Genomic DNA, 20,362 nt, shown 5'->3' on the forward strand with positions numbered 1-20,362 from the left:
GTTGTAATAGTTTTATAGTGCATTTATTTAGTGATATAAAGTTATTTGGAAATCAGTTATTAAGTCTCGTCAAAATTATTAAAAACATGCACATGAATACATTATACGCTGACGATCAATAAACATCAAGTGTAACTCTGGTTTACGGCTTAGAGGATATGATATTTGTCTTTGTTGGTCTAAATCCTAAACTTTAACCCTAAATTTGGTCTAAACCCACTAGTGTCACGCTCAAATTAAATTTAGATGTAACTTTTTTCTCGTAATTAACTCATTAGTTTTGGTATGTATATTAAATATCACAATGGATAATTTATTTTAGCTAAAACAAACTTCTCTCATGGGTTTCCTACTTCAACTGAGGCAAAGACAATGACTCTATTGGAAACACTCACGTGACTTAATGAATTGAGTTTGCAAAATTTTGTCATTAAACTTAATTATAAGCACGTTGTTGATAAATTCTTATATATATTTTTCAAGTAACTCGAAGTTTGGACAAATTATTTGTACATGCACAGTAAAAATACATCATTTCCAAAATGTAATGGTGCATTTTATTTAGAGGAAGACTAGTCGACTCACCCATGGTCTTCCAATGATGTTAATATTGTACTCTAGTAGCCATATTTTGAATAAGTGATATAATTTCCTTTTAGTAAAGAAAATGTGGAATGAAAGAATAAACGTATGGACCCCATAAAATTAGAGTTATTCTCAAAATGAGAAGAAAAACAAAGAGAAACTTGTCTTATTAATTGAATGTATAAAATAACTTCGAGCATTTAATTTTTAATAGTTTTTTTATAATTTTTTTATGTACACAAACTTAACCTTTTTTCCTTTTATTTACATTCATGCCATACAACTTATAAAATATTTTCATTTTTGATATTAAAATATACAAAGTTTGACATTTTAATTAGTCATGTAACATTAAACATACATACAATTCATACTCAAACATGTTCACCCGCTCAAAAAACCTCACTTACAACTCATTTATCCTAACAAGTTTGGAACTCAAAGGGCTTATGTACTGCTCAGTTCAATCAAATTGAACTGACTTTCTCCTACTTGTCCATACCGAGCCCTCAACCCATCATCATAAAGTAAAACTCCAGGTAGTTAATTCCTAACGGCTAATAAGATATCTTGGCATGAATATCTTCTAGAATATGGTAATCAAACACTTTATGTTCACTTATCAATAACAATATTCCCACCCAAACATCAAAATATATATTAAAGATATCACGCAATATTATTTCGAAACCTATAAATAAGTTCAATTACCTGTATATAGGGTACCAAATATCATTTTATTTGAATCTCATTTTTAACCTAAATTTTCCTTTAACTTGAGTGTTCGAGAATTTTTGCAGGTGCCCCATCGTCGTGGATATTGGAGCAATCGAGACACCATTTTGACCGTTGGTGTACTTGTAGAGTTTGATAAGAACACACACGCATAAGTGCGCGTACACACACACACAAATATATATATATATATATATATATATATATATATATATATATATATATGACTTAAATTTATAATTTTCCTTTTTCATAACAATAATCTTCTCATTATATATCTCATAAATTAAGTAGTTAAGTTTGAGTAAATACTCAATTTGGTCTCTAAAAGATGATAGAAGTGATCGATAGGTTATCAAAAGATTTTTTGTGACATCTAAACTCCTAAGTTTTAACTTCATTATGCAAGTTTGTCATTTTGTTATACATAGTTAATACTTTGTTAGTCTCATGAGCTGTCAACAACTAATTATTATGTTAATACATGTTACATCTCCCTATTGGCATGTAACTAGAGATGTAAAAAAATATCATACTTGTAAATATCGATAAATAAAATACACTACAATTAGAAAATAGATATTGTTTTTTTTTTTTTTTTTTTTAGTTCGTCCTTGAAGTATCCACCGCCGATAGTAGTGACTAATCTCCTCGCTACATTGAAGGCACCTCGAAGGGTGGGATACCTAGCCCCAAGATTTAACGCGGCTACATACACAAGGCAGGATTCGAACCCCTGACCTTGCTTAAGCGTGGATCAACCCCTACCGCTGAACCACACGCTTGGGGTTATACAAGTATTGTCTATACATGAGCGAAACAAGCACATGTATTATAATATTTGTATCTGAGTACATATTAATATTCAATTACATAATTACATATTATATTTATTTAAATATGAAATACTTTAACAATTAAATTTAATTTTTAAATTAAAGAATATTGATTAATAAAATTTTGTATAAATTTGAATAATTTAAGTTTTGAATTTTGAACTAATGTTTTAAAATAAATTATTAGAATAAATAATAACAATAATAATAATTATATATTTTTAAAATCCATCGATAATCATGGATACATGCAAATATTGAGAAAATACGTGAATATTCGATTGTCAAATACTCGCACGAATATGGAGATGACTATGATATGGACAAATATTTATTTGACAGGACAAGTAATGGGGGGCTACTACCCATACTCGCACTCGCTTGTTGACATCCCTATGTGTAGCAGTTACAAACTAAGTAGATTTAGACATGTGATAAAGTAAGGTTCAATTTTAATTTAATTTTAAAATAATTGAAGTAGCATTTGAATGACTTTTTTTTTTTTACTCACTCCCATTTAGTAAGCAACAAAAGACAAGTATAGTAAAACATTGGTCTGATAGCGTGCAAGATCAACTACAATGTCTGAGTTCGAAGTACATGTATATAAGGTTAGAGAAAGAAGTGAAGTTGCTAAGCTATATCTTGAGAAGTGGGAGTTTGATTCATGGTCAAAAGTCTTATTTAAAGAGGATTGCAAGATCAATAACATAGTGAATAACATTTCTGAGACTTTTAATGCTAAGAATGCCAAGTGCAAGGAAAACCCTATTTTAACCTGTTTAGAATAAGTTAGATGCTACATAATGAGAACTTTAATAAAGAATCCATATTTGATTGACGCATTTGTACTTAAAATTTTTCAGGACGATCAATCATTTTGGCTAAATCTCAAATTCAATAATTTATGAAATCTTAAACTTATAGCCACAATAGATGAAGAAATCAAGAATGACAGAAAATTAAATTATAAAAAACTATCGAAATACAACAACAACCTTTCATTTTAATTAAAAAACATGATTAAAATATTTAAATATGACAAAGTGCTTGATGTTGATTAAAAAAAACCAAAAAAACCTTAGATTATAGTTCATAATAAGTCATCAAGAGAGAGAATAACCAATAAAAAATAATAAGTGTCAACTTGAAACTTAATTATTAATTGTTTAAAAAACTAACATAATACAATAAAATAATTAATTTACATAATCAAATTAATTTTTAGGAATTCAAATATCACAAAAAAAAAATCTTTTAAAAATTTATCCATCACTTCTGCCAAAAATCAAATTGATCAATTACTGAGTTAAGTTTTGTATACTTTTTCAATTTTTATTAATTTTATAAATGAATCTCCAATCAGTTTATTTTTTTCTCCAAAGGTCAAGTATTATGGTCATCAAATTATTCGAGACTGTCAAGTTCTTTTAACATTTAAAAATATTTTTAATTTAGGATTCAGGGTTCTTTTAACTAATGTAGCTATGCAAAGAGTGCATATACTTACGTTAGAGGACAATAAAAATATCAATTTATTAATTTATTATTATTCTTAACATTTTAAATATCATTACTAAAAAAGTACTGTAAAAATTAAAATGTTATTTTATTTTATTTTTCTCTCGCAAAAAACATGTCGTAGAACGGTAGAAGTTAGAAGTGGAAGAGAAAGAAAAAGGCAATGAGATCTCGCCACTTCAGCTTCTCATACGTCGAAAATGTATCCGAAAGGTGAAATTTATTTATATTATTATTATTATTTCTGGCTATCATTTCTACCCGTAATTTCTAAATTACATTTCACCAAATCCCACTCAATTTTTTGATTAAAAAATTTCACAAGCTCATTCATCACTGTAGCTACGATTTCCGAGCACTCTTCTTTCTTCGTTTAGATCTCACTTCCTCTGCAGAAAGAAAGAGGCGATCTAATCGCGTCGTCGTTCTACTCAACTTTCACCGGCCATGGCTCCGCCACCACCGCAGTCCAATCGATCCCCCTCGCCGTCGCAACCGTCGGGGTAAGTTCCCAAATTCACTTTCCCTGCCTCCACTTTTCTTTGTTCTTTTAACTTTCTTCTTAATTTGAACGATTCACGCTTTCAATTTGGACTCATCTACGGAAGCAACTGCAGAGCAATTGCCGCCTTTTGGTTTCAGACAAATACGAAATTTCGTATGTTTTGGTTTTATCTCGCAACATGTCTTCAAATGTTTGAATGCGTACTTCGCTAGGTTATCATTAACATTTGAGATCCAATGCCGTTGAGTTTTGTCCTATTTGGCGTACGATTGTGAAATCCAATGTGCTTGTGTGTTATAAATTAAGTAGTTAAGTTATGTATACCGTAATAGAAGGCATAGCATCGTGTCTCGCGAATTCATCATTACGCATTATCTTTTTCATTTCAGAAACTTGTTTCTGGAATAAGGAAAGGGACTATGTTAACTACATTGAATTGGTGCATTAGCTTTTTCTGTCCTTTCTATTTTTTTTTTTAATTTTTTTTTTAACCTCAAATGTGCTTTTGATAATTAGCATCACAATTGTTTTCTGTTCGTGTTGTTAAATATTTCTTCGTCATGGTGTAAATTGTAATATATTTACTTCAAGTACTGACCTAATGTTTGATATATCCAGGAAGAGTGAAGTCTCTGATCTGAAATCGCAGCTCCGGCAGCTTGCTGGGAGCCGAGCGCCGGGTGCCGATGATTCTAAGAGGGATCTCTTCAAGAAAGTTATTTCCAACATGACTATAGGTATTGATGTCTCGTCTCTCTTTGGTGAGATGGTAATGTGCTCCGCAACATCAGACATTGTTCTGAAAAAAATGTGCTACCTATATGTTGGGAACTATGCAAAGGGCAATCCTGATCTTGCACTGTTGACGATTAATTTTCTGCAAAGAGATTGCAAGGATGAGGATCCTATGATTCGGGGGCTAGCGTTGAGGAGTTTGTGTTCGCTTCGAGTGGCAAACTTGGTGGAGTATTTGGTTGGGCCATTAGGATCTGGGTTGAAGGATAACAATAGTTATGTGAGGATGGTGGCAGTTATTGGGGTTTTAAAACTATATCATATATCTGCTTCCACCTGTATTGATGCAGATTTTCCGGCAACACTGAAGCATTTATTGCTTCATGACCCTGATACTCAGGTGAGGATCCCATTTCTGTGGAAATTTCATCCTCATACTGATCAACTATAACACTGCTGTTTAACCTTTGTGAAAAATAGAGTTTCACTTATGACCAAGCTAATCTAAATTGTCCAATGATTAATGAATTGCAAGCATATAGGCCATTTATAAACAAATAAATATTATGCTTGATTTTTTTTTTTGGTTTCTTGTTTGATAAAGTATTCGATCATTTTTCTATTTTTCGAATTATTATGAGCCTAAATTATGTTGTTGTCCCTAGATGATATCTTTGGACATTTAGAACTACATATATCTTGTTGATAAGTGAAGCATGCATGACACTCATAACCAAATAAAAAAGAAAAAAGCTTTTATGGCACTTATCTCAGTTTGACTAGGATACCTGTGTATTAAAAAATACACTGAAAACCAGTTCTGTTTAAATCAGGACTTTTTAATTTTATCAATCTGAATCATTTGATTGAAACAAGTGTGTTGATTGTTTTTGATTTGATACCAGTACAATTTCCTTGGGTGATGACACTATAAATGGGCTGGTCCTTGAAGTCTCATTTTAATAATTTTTTGTTTGCTTAAAGTTAAATGTATGGTTTTTGGTATAATGCATGCATGCATGATGCATATATGTGTATATATACAAATAGAGGAGCATATAAAGTGAGAGGGCTTTTATTATGAGTGAAAGGAGTGAATTTTTCACATTGGATCATATCATGAACGGTCAAGATTAAAAGACAATGTCATGTGACTTTTTTAAGTTGTCATCTGATCATTACATAACTTTTGATCCTGATCATGCATGTATGGCTGTATGATCTAGATTTACTCCTTTCGCTTGTATGTGTGTGTGTGTCTCTCTCTCTCTATATATATATGTATGTATGTATGTATGTATGTATGTATGTATGTATGTATGTATGTATCAATTTTTTGTTCTTATTGCTTTTCAATTGTTCACCTATATATCAGAACAACAATAGTCTTCATGTTTCAAAAAATTAAAACAACAGCAGTCACCAGATAAATTGTTCTTTACATATATATGGTCATGGTTTTTTTGTCAGGTAGTCGCAAATTGTTTGTCTGCTTTACAAGAAATTTGGACCTTAGAGTCATCCACATCAGAGGAAGCTGCCAGGGAGAGAGAAACTCTACTTAGCAAGCCAGTTGTATATTACCTTTTGAATCGGTAATTTTTTCTCAAGTAATTCCTTGCTCTCTGATACTTTGATGAACACTAATTGGGAAAGCTGTAGTGCTTAAGTTATATTTCCCTATAGGACAACACCATTACATTCTTTAATTAACAATTTTTAAGGCCATACTAGCATTCTTCTGAACACACTAGATAAACTGAATATTCTCAGCCACCCCCTTTTGGGATTTCTTTTCTAAGGAATTTTGTGTCTTTCCATTTCTCGTTGCCAAAGAGGCTCATAGACTTATAGTTCCCCTATAATCTGCCACTATATTAGCTTCTTTGTCCTTGTGTACACTATAAATCAATGATATATAGTATGATTGTGGGAGTAAATGGTTGACTGAGTAGTATCTTCACTAATGTGAACAAGAATGTTTTATTGTTACCTTACTATAAGTGCTAACTGAGGTCCTATTAGACTGTTGATAATTGTAGCAGCCATTGGAGATAAAAAGAAAGTATCTGTAATATCTTGCAAAAATACCAATTTTAAGAAAACATATTTCTTATTTTTTTTTACCTGCAGCATTAAGGAATTTAGTGAATGGGCACAATGTCTTGTGCTGGAATTGGTGGCCAAGTACATTCCATCAGACAACAGTGAAATATTTGATGTTATGAACCTCCTTGAAGATAGACTCCAGCATGCAAATGGTGCTGTTGTCTTGGCAACTATTAAAGTATTTCTACAGTTGACTTTATCTATGGCTGATGTTCATCAGCAGGTATGTATTGATTTGAGTCTCTCTCTGTGTGAAAACATCTCATTAATCTCCTTGTTTTTCATTACAACATATTTTTATACATAGTTATTTTTTCCTCACATAAAATTCTCTGATCTGAATTGTACTTGCTTTATATCTAGTAATGACTTGACTTTTAATTACTATCTTACCAAATCATTCACAGAGGACATATATTTGGCATTTAGGTTTTTCATGCTGCAAGATTAGGCTTATGGTATTCATATATGGACACCTATAATTGGGCCAATGTTTTGATCTCAAACTTAGGGATGCTTGAGGATGCAATGGGTTGAGTGTTGTGATGGTAAACTTGGAGAATTTGTAGGTGGCATATAATTTAAATAAATCAGTAGTTATTATAATTAGGATGTATGTGTACAATGTATTATTTATATTATTGTCTGTGAACTACTTGGGCTTGAGCTGTTTATTAAACAAGCTGGGGTTTGTGCTGGGATTTGATCTCAATTCATTGAGCTTAACCTCAAGCTTAGGTTTTGACTGTATTTGTATATGGCTTGGTCAATCTCAGCATGGCTTGATTGCATATTTATTTAAACTATTGTTTTTATTTTCTAAACTTTTTTCTTCATCTTGAAGTTATTTTGACTTTATCCTGTCAGCTTTGGTTGCTTCCCAGTGATTTTGTAGCAAATTCTTGTTGTTTAGGTATATGAGCGTATCAAAGCCCCTCTTTTAACTCAAGTGAGCTCAGGAAGTCCAGAACAATCCTATGCAGTTTTAAGTCACCTGCATCTTTTGGTCATGCGTGCACCTTATATATTTTCTGCAGACTACAAACACTTCTATTGCCAGTATAATGAGCCATCATATGTCAAAAAGTTGAAGCTTGAAATGCTGACTGCAGTTGCAAATGAAAGTAACACCTATGAGATAGGTAAGTAACTCTTATTTGCTATAGAGAGAAAAGGTTAGGAGAGGGAGTGATTTATGTAGGATGATTGCATTTTTGCTCTGAGGCCCACATTTTTATGACTTATTCAATAACTTCTTGGATCTCATTTCAGTGACAGAATTATGTGAATATGCTGCAAATGTTGACATTCCCATTGCAAGGGAATCAATTCGGGCTGTTGGGAAGATAGCATTGCAGCAGTATGATGTCAATGCTATTGTTGATCGACTTCTCCAGTTTCTTGAGATGGAAAAGGACTATGTTACTTCTGAAGCTCTGGTAAACATGACAAATGACTATTAGATACAGTAGAATTTGTTCCTAAGTGTAGTATCACATTCTTTCATAAACTATGCAAACATGTTGCATGCGTGCAAAGTATGACATTTTGATTTGACTTATGGTAGGGTAGACTAATGCAAAGTTTGAAGTTCATCTATGCAGGTGCTTGTGAAAGATCTGTTAAGAAAATATCCACAATGGAGTCAGGATTGTATTGCTGTTGTTGGCAATATCAGTAGCAAAAATGTCCAGGAACCCAAGGCTAAGGCAGCTCTTATTTGGATGCTGGGGGAATATTCTCAGGACATGCACGATGCTCCATATGTCTTGGAGAGTTTAGTTGAAAATTGGGATGAGGAACATTCTGCAGAGGTAGTACACCTAACTTTTTATGCTTTACAATCTTGCAATTTCTGCATTTGAAATTTAGATTTCCATATTGAATGCCAAGTTATTCCCAAAAACATGGGGCAGTTTAATCTTAGTTATAGATTCAGTTCTGCCCATGTTGAACTATATTCTTTGGTTTGGGGGGGGGGGGGGGGGAGGAGATATTGAGACAATAAAGACTTATTGTCTTGTGTATTTTGATGTGTTACATATGATAAAATATACTAATGCTAGATCATCTTCCTAATTAAAGAAAGAAATAATTAAATATTACAAAACACAAAATAGGGAAATTAGTCCCAAGAGATAATCTCTAAGACACTCTAAATTATTCAAAGATATAATCAGGATATTATTGGATATTTTTCACTACACTGAATAATATTCTCTTGTGTATATTGTGATGTTTTACTTTCGTAAGATTATAAAACATAAACCCCTAACCTTTATTTATAATAGTACTAGATCATAATCCCATCTGAATAAAGAGACTAGTCATGAAATATTAGGAAACATTAAAACTAATGAAATAGGGAAACTAGTCCTAAGAGATAATCTGTAAGATACTCTAAATTATTCCAAGATATAATCAAGATAGTCTAGTTAGGGAAATGGGTCAATGTGTCTCTTGAACTGAACGTTTTTATATTGTAAATAATAATTATAAATGCATTGCAAAATAGATATGTTAATAAAAAAGTTAATGAATATTATGCACTTATTTAATTACTCATTAGATTAATACTTTAAGAATAATTATCACAATTAATTATTAAAAAAACTAAATAATTGATAATACATATAGTATGAGAACGGAGTTGGTTATTTAAAAAATTAATTTCTTGAAATCTTAGATTAGTTTTAAAAAGAGTTAATGGTGTTCTCATTAAAATTTAATATATCCTCTTATCAAAATTTAACTGTGAACCGTAAGTATATTTTTTTTATATCAATATCATAGTTCTATTTATAAGGTAAATTGAATATATATATATATATATATATATATATATATATATATAATTATACTAATTATAAATATCATTCTATTGAATCAATTAAAAAGTCTACAAAAATAATTCTCATAAAACAATTTGAATAATCATTCTATTCAAATACCTTTTATCCTAATTATTATTAAATTGTTTAATTTTGATAAGAAAAGGGAAAGAAGCCAAGGTTAATCTCAGCTCAACTATTGATATTAGCAAGTTCCACATTGGCCAGTTAATGCTAGAAGCAGTTTTTTCCCTTTGTATATGTGGTTTGCTTGAGTAATCAGCTTAATTAAGTATTTATTCAATATTCTACTGTCAAACGAGAGCTTATTCAAAAGCTTGCCGTGAAACTTGTTGAAATGAATTACAAAGAGCTTATTGGAAGGTCAAAAACTACTTTCATAAACCCAAATAATCAAATGTCCTAGGACATGACTTTTGTTAGCCATTTGGTATTTTGTGTCATTGGTCATAGTTAAGTCACAGACTCAAAATTGTTAGGTATGGAGGCAGTGGAGAATATGCTGTCTGGATACTACATATATGCTATGAGATTTTAACAGTCTTGGTTGAGTGAATTTGACAAAAACCTGTGGATTGTGACTAAATTTGAGCAGTGCTGTCCTACTTTGAGCTGAACCAGCCTAAGCTGTAGTTTCACTGGTCAGACAGGCTAGACCAGACTAGGTTTAATAAATATACTGTGAACCTTAACAATTGTATTTGTAAAATATTTGAAAGATATTTTGTTTTCAAGTATTCATTAGAAAATTCTTTAGTAGGTTTAATCTTTTTGTGTCCTGCTGATTTTATGGCAAAGGCATATTCACAATCATTATTCTCTTATTCTTTTGACACTTGAGAATTCCCCCTCCCCTCTGCTTCAATAACTCCTCCCTGCATTGGCAATAACAATATAATACAAAACATTAACTGCTGTCTTCATATATTCATGGAGAACAAAGGAGGCATTGATCAGCCTTTGCATCCCTCTCCAGACATACCAAGAGTACGAATGTCTTCCATGGAATCATTGTTGGGTTTGGATTTCAATGTGGTTGTTAGGAACCAAGAATTAGGAAAGAGAAAGAAAAGAAAGATTTTATTGAATATGTTGAAAAGAACAAAAAAATAGGAGAGAAATATCTCCTCCAAGGGTTTCCCCTTCACAAAGGATTTCTCCTTTCACAAAGAGCTAATGCTCAATTTACAAATGTGAACAAATCTGAATCTTCCCCTCTACCAAGTAACCTCCTATTTATAGATGTGATGGGCCTAGCCCATGATATCTTTCTAACTAATAACTATTCTAATTCCCTTTATTCTATATCCTAACAGTGGTCCTAATTTAATTGTCATAATTCTATCATTGTAATGAATAAATAAATGCATACGTCATTGATACCCCCTCCTGGTGGTTGCACGTTAATCATGAAACCATTGTTTTATCATAGAGATTATTTAGTGGTATCTATTGTTAGTATTGCAATAGGATATTAGTTTTTATTTATGTTTACTTTATTATATTTTGAACAGCTGCTGTCTCATGATGCAGGTTCGCTTACATCTTCTTACTGCAGTTATGAAGTGTTTCTTTAAGCGACCCCCTGAAACTCAAAAAGCATTAGGAGCTGTTTTGGCTGCTGGTCTTGCTGATTTTCACCAGGTTTGAATTGCTGCTACATATTACTTTGAATGATCAAAACAATGAGATGTTTGATTATTTTCTTGTATCACAGTGGTAAGTTAAATAAGCTTTCTGTTGATTGCAGGATGTTCATGATAGGGCCTTATTTTATTACAGGCTTCTGCAATACAATGTATCAGTGGCAGAGAATGTGGTCAGCCCTCCAAAGCAAGCAGTTTCAGTATTTGCTGATACCCAGAGCAGTGAAATCAAAGATCGTATATTTGATGAATTTAACAGTTTGTCTGTTGTATACCAAAAGGTAGCTAAAATCTACCCCCTTCCCCCACTGGTTAATGAACACATTATTCGTTGAGTTTGGACTGATTTTAAGTACTTGACTCCATATCTAAATTTAATATTTTTTGTTGCTATACCGAACAAATTTAAACATAAAATGGCAATGGGGAGAAAATAAGAAATAATTCATCTTACCATTAAATTTTTTTTTTTTCTGTTTCTTCCCTGTAAAATGAGTCTGACATCGGAAGGTTTTATGTTTAGTCTAGCCTCTACTGTCACGAGATATTCTAAATAATATGCTGCAATTTGTTATTTACATAAGAAGTCATTTTTAACATTTTAAGGATAGGAATGTTGGTGACACTATCTATCACACTCTTTCTAACACACTTTTATTGACTGAAATGTATTTGAAATCCCAAATTTTGGTTGGTCTTGATTTTCATTTAATGAATCTCTCAATTTAGTAGTGAGATGAGATCCACTAAAATTTGATGAGTTTCAACTAATAATAAAGAAAGTCTTAGAGAGTGTCATTAGCATTTTCCTTCTAAAAATATAAAACATTTGTTCTTAGAAAGTCTTAGAGTGTTGTTACTTGAAACATGTTTATGTTGTATTGATCCTTGTCTATGTCAAAACCTGTCAAACTAACAACGGAAAATTCTTGCAGCCTTCTTATATGTTCACTGATAAGGAACACCGAGGGACATTTGAGTTTGCAGATGAACTTGGAAATCTATCTATTAGTGCAGAATCCGGAGAATCTGTTGTTCCAGCTCAGAGAGTGGAAGCAAATGACAAGGATCTGCTTCTAGGTACTTCAGAAAAAGATGAAGGCAGAGATCCTGGTAGCAATGGTTCTGCCTATTATGCTCCTTCCCTTAATGGTTCATCCGCCCCTTCTGCAACTTCACAACCACTTGCAGATTTGGCATTTCCAACTACTGGCATATCTAGTCAAGCTCCAACTTCTAGCTTGGCAATCGATGATCTTCTTGGTTTAGGTTTTCCAGATGGAACTGCAGCTACGCCTTCACCTCCTCCATTGAACCTAAATTCAAAAGCTGTACTGGATCCTGGCACATTTCAGCAGAAATGGCGTCAACTGCCAATATCTTCATCAGAGGTTTGCTTTGAAATTATCAGTTTCATTAGTGTGATAACTTTGGCTAACAAATATGTACTTAATTTGAATGCATTGTCATTATAAAAAAAATTACAATACCATTCAATGATGTGTTGCCACATTATTTAATGAATTTGACATCTTACAAGTTGTTAAGCTTATTAAATAATGTGTGGCACCACATATTTGGATGATATAGCAAAACGGTAATATACTAATTTTCATTTGTAATGCATCAAAAATTCAAAATTGAACTATAGAACTGTTCTGTTATCTACTCTTTTTTTTTTTAGGGGTCTCCCCTAACCAACAAAAGTGTCGAGAATGGTTTATATGTGGTATATAATTCATAAATCTGGTACAGGAACATTCTTTAAGTCCTCAAGGAATCGCATCACTGACAACTCCCCATGCTCTCGTGCGGCACATGCGAAGTCATTTGATACACTGCATTGCATCCGGTGGTCAGTCTCCCAACTTCAAGTTCTTTTTCTTTGCTCAGAAAGCAGAAGCAACATCAATATATCTTGTAGAGTGTATAATCAACACATCATCAGCCAAGTCACAGATTAAAATAAAAGCTGACGACCAGAGTTCATCCCAGGCATTCTCAACATTGTTCCAATCAGCCTTGTCCAAATTTGGTTTATCTTGAAACTTTATGGTGCATCCTTCAGAGATGTGGAAGTGGAATAGGCACTCATGCAATTTTGGAATCCTAGATTGAATTTACAAGGAAATGGAGGATATCGGCTCTGTAACCAACCCCCGCCGGGAAAAAAACATAAAAGAGAATTCAGATAGGTGTATTACAGAAAATGCAGGGGATTCCATTGGCTAAAAGATTTTGTAGTTGTTCTGTATCCAAATCACGTGATGATCATCAAATATTCAGTTGTAGAGAACCTAGTCTGCGTTGTAAGTTTGTAGAGGTTTTATGTTTATTTTCTGACATATTTTTCAAGTGTTCATCGTTGTCTGTTCTGTGGGTCATTGGCATTGGTTGACTAGGGGTTGGTAATGAAATGTGAAACTGGACCCTTTATTAATTAATTGCTTTATACACCATGATGCTCGATGCCTGTAATATTATTGCTAGTTAGTTTGCATTCGGTGATTTTCGAGGTCTTTTTTTTTTTTTTTCTTTTTTTAAAGATTAAATTACCAAGTAAGATTTTGAATTATTTTAAAATTTTTAAGTAGGTTTTTAAACTATTTTTTAATTTCCTAAAGTAAAAGTAGGTCGTAGAAAAAATTTTAGTTCAAATTTAACTCATTTAATTTATAAATTAATTTATTGCTCCTTCAAATAAAGAAATTGACGAAAAGGAAAAAACAGCAAACGTTATGTCCTTCAAATAAAGGAAGTTGTCGAAAAGGAAAAAAAGTGGAAACATTATCAAGAACAGACATGTCAAATAATATGTAACAGTTACGGTTTCAATATTTCACAAATTCAGCAAGTAGTATGAGATCAATATCCATACAATAATTGGTTTGCTCAACAAATTATATATTATATCTTAGAAACAAATATTCTCAATTATCACTTCTCGTCTAAAAACTAATTTAAAACGAACTGGAAACACACTTCTGTGAGCTATTGTTGCCCTGAAACATTACACAGAGATATTGGACGGTTTAAACAGAAGTCTTTGTTCTTGTGTGTGAAGGAACATACTTGTTTTAGTTTTGGAAAAAATGTCTAAGCCAGAAAGTTAAACTAACATGTTAGAGGCGGGGGAACGAGAAACAACAGTTAATCCGGCTAGTGATTTCCCTTTTATTTATTCAATCATTATTTTTATTTTGAGCGGCTATTTCGAGGTACATGTGACATCTTGGGATACTTGAAATGTTGACCTCGGATGTTTATATTTTGTCTGTTTTAAATTCAAAATGCAGCTTTATATTTAATTGGTAAATATACTTTCTGCGTGCGCGAGTGTTTAGCAATAGCAGATAACATTGAAGATGAGGGTGCCTCATTGCCAGTCTGCCATGCATCATCTAATTTCCATCAATAGCCATTCGTTCCTTGTATTTTTATTTTTATTTTTTTTCAATTTCAACCACTCTTCTTTTTTAGTTTCTGAAAAAGGTCACCCTACGGGGACCTACATTATTATATTTTTCGTAAAGGTCAACCACCACATGCACCTCTCTCTGTCTCTACTCTCAACCATGACACCACAATAAAATTAAAATTTATTTATCCCAGTAGCTGCTAAGTGTAATTTTCTTCTAATATGCTGTTTGGTTGGATGGATAGGGTTAAAGAAAATGAATGGAGAAAAAGTTTTATAAGCTTTTATTATTTAATTTAATTTTAGGAGGAGAAGAAAATGAAGGAAGCAAATTTTCTCTTCATATTTCTCTTCCAATATTGGGAGGAAAGAAAAGAGAATTTAAAATAATTTTAATACAATATCTAAAATATTTTTGTATTATTTTAATTCAAAATCATGAATGGTACACAGATAAATTAAGGTTAAAATATTTTTGTTTCTACAGTTTAAAATACATTTTTTAGTTCATATATTACTTTTTTTAATCTTTTTAATTTCTATAATTTAAGATAATTTTTTTTAATTTCAGTATTATAATCTTTTTGATTCTTATTGTTAATTTTTTTAACATTGATTGTTTATGTTGTCATTGTAAAAATTTTCAATTTTATGAGGGTAAAAAAATATTTTAATAATGAATTACAAAAGAAATACGAAATATCAAAAAATTTAATTTAAATATGTGAGTATTATAAACTTTAAGGAGGATTTTGTAAAATTAAAATATAAATTTTTGTATAATACAAACAAATAACTATATTATAAATACATCAAAAGTTTTATAAAAAATTGTATACCATTAATATGTTCTAATTAAATTCTTATAAAACTAACAACACATAACTCAATTTCTTTTGTAGGCATTTGCTCTTAACTACTGAGTTGGACTGCACTAGCTATTAGTGGACCAGTCAGTGCTGTGCCACCATAGCATCCTTTTCTCTTCGTTTTCATTTTTCACTACAAATTACAAAACACCACATTATGAGTATGTTGCAATAAATTTTTTAATAAGAACCAAAATTAGTTTATACTTATCTGCTTCATGCGCATGAATTTTGTTCACCTTCCAAGTCATAACCACTGTTTTTATACAAACAAAAGGAAAACAATGTTTGCAGTTGCACCATATTATTCTCCGGCCACTCCTCCGCCGTCGCCGGAACCAGCTCCGCCACCACTCCGCTCCTCGCCGTCACCATCAATGTCTCAGACGCCTCCGGTCACCTCGCCGTTGCCGGAAACTTTACTCCTTCCGGATTCGCCACCACCGTCTTCACTTTCGCCACTTCCTCCGACAATGCCGTTGTTGCCGTCTCCGTCGCCGGAGTCTCTGCCACCGCCGTTTCCACCGTTTTTCGTTACACCGTTGTCTCCGGCTCCAACCGCCGCATCTCCGCCACCGCCGTTTCCATTTGCCACGGCACCTGCAACGACAACGTTTCCACCGTTCGAAGTTACACCATCGCCGCCATCTCCAGCCGCCACTTTTCCACCTACATTGTCAAATGAAATGAATCCGCCACCGCTTCCGGCGGCGGACACGGCGACGGAGACTGTTCCTCCGCCGCCTCTATTAACTGCGTTCACGGAACCTGACTTGGCAACGCCGTCGAGAACACCAAGTGAAAGTTTGCCGGTGGCTGTGGAAGTTCAGAAGCCTTCAACATTCCACGTGTCAAGTGGACTCATCGTTGGGCTTGTAATTGGAGTTATCGTTTTCGTGTTTGTTTTTACCGTTGGATCAGTTCTATGCAGACATAGGAAGAAAAACAAACGCAAGAAGCTGTTTACCCCTCACTATAAGGAACCGTCACCATATGTTGAATCCAAGGGTTAGAAAACCTTATCCTTTTTCTTAAATTTGAGGACATAACTTAACTGTGTTACATATGTTGAGGCTGAACATTGCCTTGTGTTCTATAAAATAAAAAGTAAAAATTGGTGTAATATAATCAAAGTTCTATGCATTTCATGTTTCATTAGATTTGTTGGACAATTACTGACCTGCTTGAACACTACATTATATCATCATCATCAGGGTCTCATGTTATTCGAGTGCAATCAAATCCAACGCCGCCACCACATCTCACTGAGGGTGGTGGAGCTTCTGGTTCTTTTAACTCAGTGTCTGTGAAAGCAATCCCAAACCGTGCTCCAAGGGTTGGCTTTGGTTCCGTGAGTGGTATTTTCACATATGATGAAATATTAGTGGCCACTAATTGTTTCTCTGAGTCAAACCTTCTTGGAGAAGGTGGTTTTGGGTATGTGTACAAAGGAATTCTCCCTTGTGGAAAGGAAATTGCAGTTAAGCAGTTAAAACCAGGGAGCCAACAAGGAGAGAGAGAATTTCAAGCTGAGGTTGAGACCATTAGCCGAGTGCATCACAAACATCTTGTTGAATTGCTAGGATACTGCGTTACCGGGGCAGAGAGATTGCTTGTTTACGAATTTGTTCCAAATAACACGTTGGAATTCCACTTACATGGTATTGGTAAGTCTATAATTTATGGTAGCCTTCACTAGTGGCACTAGTGGTTTTTTGTGACAAAGTTTTTAAGTACCATTGTTTTCTTTTATCTAGAGTGGACAAGTTTTTTTGCGGTTCCATTTTTCAGTTGCATGGTCTTTAAGATGACATAAAAAATGTATTGCAGGGGAGGAGGGCAGCTTCTTAGAATGGACAACGAGAGTTAAAATTGCCTTGGGATCTGCAAAAGGGCTGGCATATCTACACGAAGATTGTGAGAATTCTTCGCTTTTTAATTAGAAACTAATTCACGATTTTCCAGTTAAGATATAGCGTCCTAATCTTTAATTTCTTGATTTTCCTAAAGCCTGTATCTACTAAATTTTTGTTTTCGCATCTCATTACAATGGCAACATAAAAAAAAAAAAAAAAATTCTCAATAGGATGCCTTGAAGTTACATACTTAACATCTCATATAAATCTACTGTGGTTATGAGTATTAGAAATGTCAATTGATTTTAACTATGATCATCGTGTCTACAGGTAATCCGGCAATTATTCACCGTGATATTAAAGCATCTAATATTCTTCTTGATTTTAAGTTTGAACCCAAGGTAAGTTTCATCTTGTTCACTTAAATATTATACGATGTTGTTACTTTTATACAGTTTTCTACGACTTACTTTTGTTACAATAGGATGTAGAAAATAATACTAACATTTTTTAATATGCTTAATACGAAATGTTTCCTTCAGGAAATCAGAATGCTCGATTTAAATGGAGATGGCTTTTCCCCCTTTTCTATTCGCTGATAGATCTTATTCTTACTGTTTTCTAATATTTTCAACTGATAAGAACAGATAGAACTTTTTATGCCATTACTCATATTGCTTATTACTCTTTTGGATTTCCTTAAAAAAAGTTCCTGATTTTTCCCAATGCACCATACAGCACATGAAGTTTTCCTATGTAAATAACTGTTGATCTGAGACGTCTATTTATCGATTACTTTGGAAATATATTAATGATGAGCTTCTGTTTGTATTAGGTTTCTGACTTTGGCCTGGCAAAAATCTTCCCTAACACTGACAGTTGCATTAGTCACCTCACCACCCGAGTGATGGGAACCTTTGGGTAAGGCCACTTCTCATCTCACTTCACGTACCATAAGTGCATTACTTGACATTGGCCCTCATCGTTTTCTTGAATAGTAACCTACCCCTAAACATTGACATTTCTTTTAATCCGTCTACGTAAATGAGCATCTCATAGTTTTTAAAGTCAGGTTTGTAGGGTACGTGTTGTCTTAAAATTGACGGTTAATAGCACAGTTACTCAGTTAGCATGTTTCTATACATCTATGTGTGTTGCCAAAGTTGTCTATTGCATATGTCAAGATCAGCTTTAGCCAACTTTAGAATTTCAAAACCAAAAATTTCATTGCAGGTATCTGGCTCCAGAGTATGCATCAAGTGGTAAATTGACAGATAAATCAGATGTATATTCCTACGGTGTCATGCTTTTAGAACTTATAACGGGACGTCCACCAATCACTGCAACAGGATCAAGGAACAAGAGCCTGGTTGACTGGGTGAGTTGACTCAGTTCTTTCCAATAACATATATGATATGACAAGAGTCATCATGTTGGAAAATGCAATTTTGTTTTATAATCAGCTTCGGTGCTCATGTATGTGGATGATTATTAGAATGATAATAAATATTTTACCAACTCAAAGCAATAGTGAATTTTTGGGGGACAAATTTTTCTTGTTGCACACAAGGTCTCTTTTGCTGCTGTGCTGATCCTCAAAATGATCTTGCAATATATTTGTGTATTGGCAAATTGGCACTACAGGCTAGGCCATTGCTTGCTCAAGCACTACAAGATGGTGACTTCAACGATCTTGTTGATCCAAGGTTGCAGCAAAATAATGAAGCTCAGGAAATGGTTAGAATGATTACCTGTGCAGCTGCTTGTGTGCGCCATTCAGCCAGGCTTAGACCTCGTATGAGCCAAGTAATAATATCTCTTTCCTTTTTTTAATTTTCCATCACAACTCATAAGGTGTAAAAGACGAAAAACTTAAGTTAATTTGAACTTTTACTAGACAATTAATTCTTAGTAGCTAGATTTACTTTATCAAGCTATGATAAAACATGGTATGTTTACAAGAAGTACATATGGGGCTCTGATCACAAAGTTCACAATTTGTAACAGATAGTTGGAGCCTTAGAAGGTGTGGTTTCTCTAACCGATCTAGTTGGAGATATTACACCGGGGCATACCACAATATACAATTGGTCAAATAGTTCAGATTATGATGCCAACCAATATCAGCAGGACATGAGAAATTTCAATTTGGCATTATCATGTCAGAAATATTGCTCCAGCGGTTATGGTCTTCACTGATCAGGAGCAAGTAGTGATGTTCACCAATCAGAGGCATATTATAACAGAGGTCAGAGTGAGTGGAATGAGTTGTGAACTCCATTCAGAATTATGGTAATTATGTTCTGCTAAAGATGTAAAGTTCGTATTGTCCAGACTAGAGTGACTAGACGTTCAAATTCTTGATCAGTTTTCAATTTTTTTAACAACTTATTATTAAAAGCTTCTTTTGCTTACTGAATTAGAGATTTCAAAATGTGTGAATTAAAGTAGATTGATTTGCTAAGAATTATAGTACTACTATCATTTTGTCTTTTTTAAAAAAAGTACAACTATCATTTTAATATTTATTATCGTCGTTGTAACTAACTCTTCTTGTCGTCGTTATCTATGTGATGTTTTTATCATTGTTATTGTTATCATTTGTCACTATCATTATTATTATTATCGTTTGTCACTACCACTTTGTTATCACAATTCTTGTTACTATTATTCTCATAATTAAGATAATAATAAT

The 20,362-nt window shown here is 33.1% G+C and overlaps 2 protein-coding genes across 3 annotated transcripts; both read left to right on the forward strand.

Annotated features, from left to right (window-relative positions):
* The first annotated feature begins 3,953 nt into the window (after positions 1 to 3,953).
* On the forward strand, positions 3,954 to 13,983 carry LOC109800198 (adaptin family protein). Of its 2 annotated transcripts, none has more exons than XM_020360942.3 (11): positions 3,954 to 4,180; positions 4,801 to 5,317; positions 6,388 to 6,512; positions 7,051 to 7,249; positions 7,940 to 8,168; positions 8,299 to 8,465; positions 8,631 to 8,840; positions 11,412 to 11,522; positions 11,629 to 11,805; positions 12,460 to 12,915; positions 13,280 to 13,983. In XM_020360942.3, the coding sequence occupies exons 1-11, from the start codon at positions 4,125 to 4,127 to the stop codon at positions 13,568 to 13,570; spliced, it is 2,538 nt and encodes an 845-aa protein (XP_020216531.2). In that variant the 5' UTR covers positions 3,954 to 4,124; the 3' UTR covers positions 13,571 to 13,983. The 2 variants fall into 2 exon arrangements, with proteins under 2 accessions (XP_020216531.2, XP_082933728.1); XM_083077602.1 differs by lacking the exon at positions 3,954 to 4,180 and adding an exon at positions 4,544 to 4,621.
* Positions 13,984 to 15,863: 1,880 nt separating this feature from the next.
* LOC109799903 (proline-rich receptor-like protein kinase PERK15) lies at positions 15,864 to 20,267 on the forward strand. The gene is made up of 8 exons (XM_020360553.3): positions 15,864 to 16,819; positions 17,026 to 17,478; positions 17,642 to 17,728; positions 17,998 to 18,068; positions 18,503 to 18,588; positions 18,901 to 19,045; positions 19,312 to 19,473; positions 19,675 to 20,267. Exons 1-8 carry the CDS (start codon positions 16,030 to 16,032, stop codon positions 19,864 to 19,866), a joined length of 1,986 nt encoding a protein of 661 aa, XP_020216142.1. The 5' UTR covers positions 15,864 to 16,029; the 3' UTR covers positions 19,867 to 20,267.
* The last annotated feature ends 95 nt before the right edge of the window (positions 20,268 to 20,362 follow it).

Source organism: Cajanus cajan, chromosome 6 (genome assembly GCF_000230855.2).
Source record: "Cajanus cajan strain Asha chromosome 6, NIPB_CcT2T_4, whole genome shotgun sequence".
NCBI classification, from domain to species: domain Eukaryota; kingdom Viridiplantae; phylum Streptophyta; class Magnoliopsida; order Fabales; family Fabaceae; genus Cajanus; species Cajanus cajan.